Source organism: Lycium barbarum, chromosome 7, assembly GCF_019175385.1.
Source record: "Lycium barbarum isolate Lr01 chromosome 7, ASM1917538v2, whole genome shotgun sequence".
In the NCBI taxonomy this organism is placed as follows: domain Eukaryota; kingdom Viridiplantae; phylum Streptophyta; class Magnoliopsida; order Solanales; family Solanaceae; genus Lycium; species Lycium barbarum.
Window position 1 is genome coordinate 71,568,739 of NC_083343.1, and position 6,749 is coordinate 71,575,487.

The 6,749-nt window shown below is 42.1% G+C and overlaps 1 protein-coding gene across 1 annotated transcript; it reads left to right on the forward strand.

Annotated features, from left to right (window-relative positions):
• Positions 1-463: 463 nt before the first annotated feature.
• On the forward strand, positions 464-1,000 carry LOC132601527 (uncharacterized). The gene has a single exon (XM_060314606.1). It carries the CDS (start codon positions 464-466, stop codon positions 998-1,000), a length of 537 nt encoding a protein of 178 aa, XP_060170589.1.
• The last annotated feature ends 5,749 nt before the right edge of the window (positions 1,001-6,749 follow it).

The window sequence follows — 6,749 nt, forward strand, 5'->3', positions numbered from 1 at the left end:
GTGTCGTTTGATGTGGCACCATGGTATGCAGATATCGCCAACTTTTTGGTGACTGGTCTTATTCCCGATGAAATCAAGACATATCTGAAGAAGAAGCTCTTAAGAGACTCTCTTCAATACTATTGGGATGAGCCGTACTTGTTCCGAACATACGCTGACAATATCATTCGGCGTTGTGTCTCCAAGTCTGAGGTAATGAAGATCTTGAAAGATTGCCATGATTCCCCTGCAGGAGGTCACCATTATGGAACCCGGACAACAACAAATTAAAGGTACTTGAATGTGGGTATTATTTCCCACTCTATTCCATGATGCAAACCTCTAGGTGAGATCATGCGATCAATGCCAGTGACAAGAGAGCATTGATAGGAGGTAGGAGATGCCTATGAATTTTGTGATGGAGGTAAAAAATTTTGATGTACGAGGGATTGAATTCATGGGCCCCTTTGTGAGCTCATGTGACATGAAATACATCTTGGTTGCTGTGGATTATATCTTCAAATGGATAGAAGAAGTGGCTTTACCAAATAAAAAAGTAAAGAGTGTCACAGGCTTCCTGAAGAAATATATTTGCACCCATTTTGGCACTCCTCAGGCGATCATTAGTGATGGTGGTTCACACTTTTGCAACAGGGATTTTGCGGGTTTGCTTGCAAAATACGGTGTCAAACATAGAGTGGCTACCTCGTATCACCCGCAAACAAGTGGCCAGGTTGAAGTCTCCAACTGGGAGATAAAGAGCATTCTAGCTAAAAGTGTCAATGCAAATCGGACCGACTGGTCTAAGAAGCTGGATGATGCTCTTTGGGCTTATAGAACGACGTTCAAAACGCCCATTGGGACTTCAAATTACTGGTTGGTTTTCAGTATGGCATGCCGCTTGTCCGTTGAGCTCGAACACAAAGCCATGTGGGCGTTGAAAAAGTTAAATCTGAATTGGGATGAGGCAACCAAGCTTCAGTTGTTTCAACTCAACGAGATAGATGAGTTCCGCTATTAGGCCTATGAGAGTGCGGCTTTGTACAAGGAGAGAATGAAACACTACCATGACGAGAAGATCCTTAAGAGGGAATTTCAACTCCGTGATGATGTGCTGTTGGTCAACTCAAGATTGAAGTTTTTTCTGGGCAAATTGTTATCTAAATGGTCGGGACCATTCCACTTGGTAAGTGTTTTACCCAATGGTGCAATGGAATTGAAAACCGAAGATGGGACTAGAACGTTCAAAGCAAATTGCCAACGGGTGAAGCACTACCATTGGTGCATTGATGGTGACCGCATTGTGGACAGATACTGGTTGAAGCATGGTAACATTCTTGATCCTGAATAGAGTGGTAACACTGTCGTGCCGCAACGTTAAATCAAGCGCTTCATGGGAGGCAACCCAAGTTATATTCATGTATTTTTGTTTTTTAGAGTAGTTTGATGTGTGTAGGATATGCACAGGTTGGAAAAAAGGAACTGCAAAAAACGCTGATGGAAATTCTACGCCAGGATCTACGGACCATAAAATTTTTAGCGTAGAATGGGGATGATCAAACAAGCACACTGTTCCTGTTTTACACAAGATTTTACGGCCCGTAAAAATATTTACGGACCATAAAAGGAAACTTATAATAGGTTCAGCAAAACCTGATCACTATTCCTATTTTAAGCCAGATTTTATGGTCCGTAGAAAATTCTACGGCCCGTAAAAGGAAGCGTAATAATGGAGCATTGATAACACGATCACTGTTACGCTTTTATGCCCAAATTAACGATCCGTAGAAAATTGTAGGGTCCGTCAATTGTAGCGTAAAAGTATAACATTGAGGGGCCTCCACGTCATCATCAAAGTCAGGTAAATGACCTTAGAATGGTTCATAAACCATTCTACAGTCCGTAGAAAATAAAAAAATAAAAAGAAAGAGAACTGAAGCGGGTAGGGTTTTTAAAACCCTTACGTTCAAAAAAATTAAACCACCTCCCCACCTTCACACTTTCCCTCTCCCACAATACATCAAATCCCTATATTCTCTCCATTAATCACTCCATAACCGTCCCACCTTAAATTCCATCTCATCCCATTCAAAACCCTTCTCATAAACTCACAATACCATCCACAGACTCTTTCCTGTCCGCTCAGTTCTAGTATTGGTGTTCAAGTCGCATAAGCAAACTTTCAACCAAAGTCAACACTCAGGTATGTTAAGTCTTTCACTATCTTCTCTCATGTGTGATGCATAAAGGTAAGGGTAATGAACCTAGGTTTGTTTCCCATGACACTGGCGTGCAAACTATTAGATTTCATCTTGTGGGAGTGGGTATGTGAAAATTTTTGTTGGGGGCGCGGGTATTGGTATTGACTATGATTGAACTCATGGGTCAAGTAATCGAAACCTCCATTGGGTTGGAGGGCATTTCGATCATCGATTTTAACTTTTGAAGTCGTAATTCGTTATGCCCGCCAACTGTTTGATTAAAGGCCTGAATGAATGAAATTGCTAAAGGGGTGAAGTCTGAGTAAGTCCCACGCTTATGAGAGTGTGAAGATTGTGGTTTGAGTTGCTAAGAATACTCATGATCATGTGTGGTGTGAAGAAAAAAGCGTAATTGGAATTTTTTCCTGACTTGGGACATAAAACAACTGAACTGCTTTGTATGGGATTTTTACGCCCAAATTGACAGACAGTAAACTTGTTTACGGACCGTTAAAGTGTGTCATAAAATCCTCATACAAGACTTGAGTACACTGTTCCTATTTTAGGATGCAACTTATGGATTGTAAAATTTTCTACGGACCGTAACTTGCACCGTAAAATAGGTTCCCTAAGTTTTGATTCACTGTTACCATTTTACGGTGAGCTTTATGGGCCGCAAATTTTTTTACGGACTGTAGAACTGTACCGTCAAATAGTCTTCTAAAATCATGTTGACTGTTACCATTTGACGCCACATCCGGCAGACCATAAAACTTTTCACGACCCGTGAAATAGTTTACGGTCCAATACTGTCATATTCCAACTGTGTATATATGTACTTGTGTTTCATTTTAATGTTGTATTTTGGTTTTTTTTGCCTTAAATTCATAAAAGAAAACCCAAAAATATTTTATTTTATTTTCTTGGATGGTGGTACTAATATTGTTTGCACATGTATGGCTCCGAAGAATCTAGTAAGGCTAGGAGGTGCTCAACCCACTGGCAGAGGCAGAGGTAGGAACTAACCACAAGGCCACCTGCGCCTCTGTGATGAATTCGAGGATTCTGGCGAGGAGTCAGAGGATAATGTATCATTGGCCAGAGTCACTCAAGGCAGGGGTGCCACTCAAGCTTGAAAATCCCCCCAGTCTGAAGAGGGGGAAACATTTTCATCCACTAGTAGCTCGGTCAATGAGGAGGAGAAGGCGAGGCGGCGAGAGAACAAAATGAAGGAAACGTCAGAGCACAGTGTTTGCTTCTCTGTTCTAAGGTCAAAAGAAATATATGAGCATGGAATAGAAGAGAAAGAAGGAGGTGGGCACAGAAGAAGCATATACGAGGAAAAACGAATCAGCATGGATGGGTTGGAGGCATTCCCACGAACCCTCTCTCTTATCGACTATTATCAATGGAATTTCCTTAGCCACCCCCAGGAGATTATAGCCTAGTTCTAGTTTGGGAATTCTATGCTAATTATGCTGCTGAGATTAACAACACCTTCATGCCAGTCCAGATCAAAAAGAAGAAACTAGAGCCATTGACAGAGGTGATAGCTCGAGGGGTAAAAGTTGATATCTCAAGTCGAATGATCAACCACTTCTACTTCGGGAATGATTATGTGCCGCCACCAAACACTGATGAGCTTACATATAGGTTGAGTGGTTCTCGACAAGATAGGCTACCGAGTTACCATGGGTCATATCGGTTATTGCTAAAGGGTCTCCAGCTTGGAGTGAAAACACATCTGCCCTGGTGAAAAAGGCCAATCTTTCTATTGAAGGAAAATTCTGGTGGAATGTCATCATCCACAGGTTTTACCCTACTTAGTCTGATAACACGTTGTCAGTTGAAAGGGTCATTCTAGTAGCTGCCATCATGTCTAAATAATTTATTGACGTTGGCCAGTTGGTTGCTAAAGAATTCCACCAGTGAGCTATGACTAAGGAGTTATCATTGGCATAACCGTGTCTCATTACTCGGTTGTGCCTGCAAGCAGGAGTTCAGAATTTTCCCACCCGAGATCATCGACTCCCAACTAGTAGCATATATGATTTTTTGAAGAGCAAAGAAAATGAGCTTCATGCCCCAGAGCTTACTGTTGTGCAGCCACCAAAGACATAAACTCAGGAGGGGGGCATGCCCTAGACTTCGCAGGAGGTTCCGAGTGATACTGATACTGATACACCAGAACAGTCTACTTCAGAGGTCCCAGCCTCATCCTCAGGTCCATCTGCCACCCCAGCTGCCCATGTTGCACCTACATCTATAGTTCTGCCCGGAGGCACCATGATTCCTTTCACTGCTCAGAATTTTCATGATGCCTATATGAGAGCTGATAGAGCAGACTGACAGTTTGTCAATTTGATGGGAGATTTGACAGGGTTCGTAGAGAAGCACATCAAGGAGGCCTTGGATCTGTTGAAACAATCTTGGAAGGAGTCTCATCGCTTGATTCATTCTCGGATCGATGGCCTTGAGAGGAGAGTTCTCGAGTTGGAGAAGGTGAGCCTCGCAGTTGGTTTAAGGGTGACTTAGGGTGACATTTTGCAGCTGAAGAATGATGTACAGGAGATAAAGGTAAAAGAGGGACTTGCACCTGCAAACCCTCCACCAGCACAGGATATAAATTTGGCAAAGCTTGTCCAGTGGTCCGATTAATGAGAGATAACTCACCACCCCATGCTGCGGGAAAGAGACCTAAAGGAGCGGATGAGTACGATGATGAGGAGGATGTAAGTGAAGAAGAGGAGCGTCAGTTAAGAAAGGTCCAGAGACACTCCGTTCATGATACCCATTTCACGGGAGCGTCGTCTAGCCGCGCTCCTCCTATTTAGTAGATGGTGCCTAGCATTGTGGTACCCGTAGTGGCTACTACTACTGTCCTCGAGAAGGACCCGCTCTCTTAGAGCCAGACAGAGCTACCTACTGGCACTGCGGTCGCAGCAGTTGATTCAGTACCGGTCCGCATTGATGAGGTGGTCACACCTCAGAATGAGCAGTGCGCCTAGAGCGCCTTTGGTAGTCCTAACCCTCTGTTTTACTTATTTACATGCCTTGGGGAAATGCATGATTTTTAGTTGGGGGTGGGCTATTTGATCTTATTATATTTGTATATATGTGCATAGGGCCTCCTCGGCTTTTCTTTGCCAAAGTTCTTTTCCTGAGTGGTTTTATTTCTGTTGAAACTAGCATGTTTAGGTTGTTTCTTAGATAGAGTAAAGTAGTAATGACTTATATGGTCGTGGTTTTAAACTTATGGAATGTTTTATATATTTGGTTGAAATTTTTAAACCCCACAATTTTTTTTGATGCATACTTAGGAACTGCTAGTGATTGACGTGACTAATTATTTTTATGACATCATGGTTATTGGGGGGGGGGGGGTATTGTGGATGATGAATGATCGCTAGGAGGTTGTAGTTGCATTAGCAAAAGAGATTCTTATGCCATTGTGTGTGTGAGTTGTTAGTTTGTGTTCATGTTCAGCATTTGCAATCTAGAACTTGCTTTATTTTTCATGCTTGAATTCTAAGGATAGTTTGGTTGTTGAGATGATCTCAGGCTTTCATTGTGTAAATTTGAAGTCACTTTGCCTCTTAAGCCTTACACGTTCATGTATATAATCACTACTTGTCCCCTTTGAGCCTTTGACGTTTTCCTTGATTAGCTGCTAACCCACCCATACCTTTGTTTGAAATAATTTCATCTTTGCACCCGTTCCCTCCTTGACTCTATAATAGAAAAAGAGGCTAAAAGCCTAAGTTGGGGGTGAAACATGTGTTAAAGAAGAGGCCTAAAGCCTAAGTTGGGGGGGGGGGGGGGTGTGAGCTACTTAGCAGAGGATTCGATATGGTTGCTGTGTAGTTGCTGTAAATTCCCAAAAAAAAAAAAAATCAGAAAATCGTTGCACAAAAAGATAGTTAATACATAGTAGTTTGTTACCCCACATCGAAGTTGAAGAAGTACAAAGAGGGAGAAACAAAGGCAAATAAAGGAAATAAAATGTTGTGGTCAAGGCGGGTGAGTCACTAATTCCCAAATATCTATCCTACCCATCCCTAAGCCTACATTACAAGCCAAGAAAAATTCCCAGTGTGACCACAATAGAACCGTCTGAAGTGGAAGGCATCCAAAATAAGTGCAAGCATATGGCATTTGCATTTATAGTACATGAACTTCTTTGTGAGTTTTTCTCTTCTTCTTTGTCTTTGTCCCGTTTATTCTTGTATGTGTGTGGGGCATTTTTTGGTCTGTGTGAGGACATAAGGGTTGAAAATGTGAAATGTGGAATGACCATCCAAGGCGGAGTTGTGTGTCTATAGATATTTCCGATAATGTGATGTCATAGATTGAAGCTTCACTGTGAGGCTTAGCAGTCTTGAGTCACGTGACGTATCTCTGATATTAAAATGAGGTGGTTAGTTGTGAGAAACATACATGCCTGTAGTTCAGAGTGAAAACCATTGTAGACATTGTTACTCTGTTGTATCTAAGTTTTAGTTAAGTCGTTGGTGTTGTATTACTTGCCTGAGGACAAGCAAAGACTTTAAGTTGGGGGTGTTGATGTGC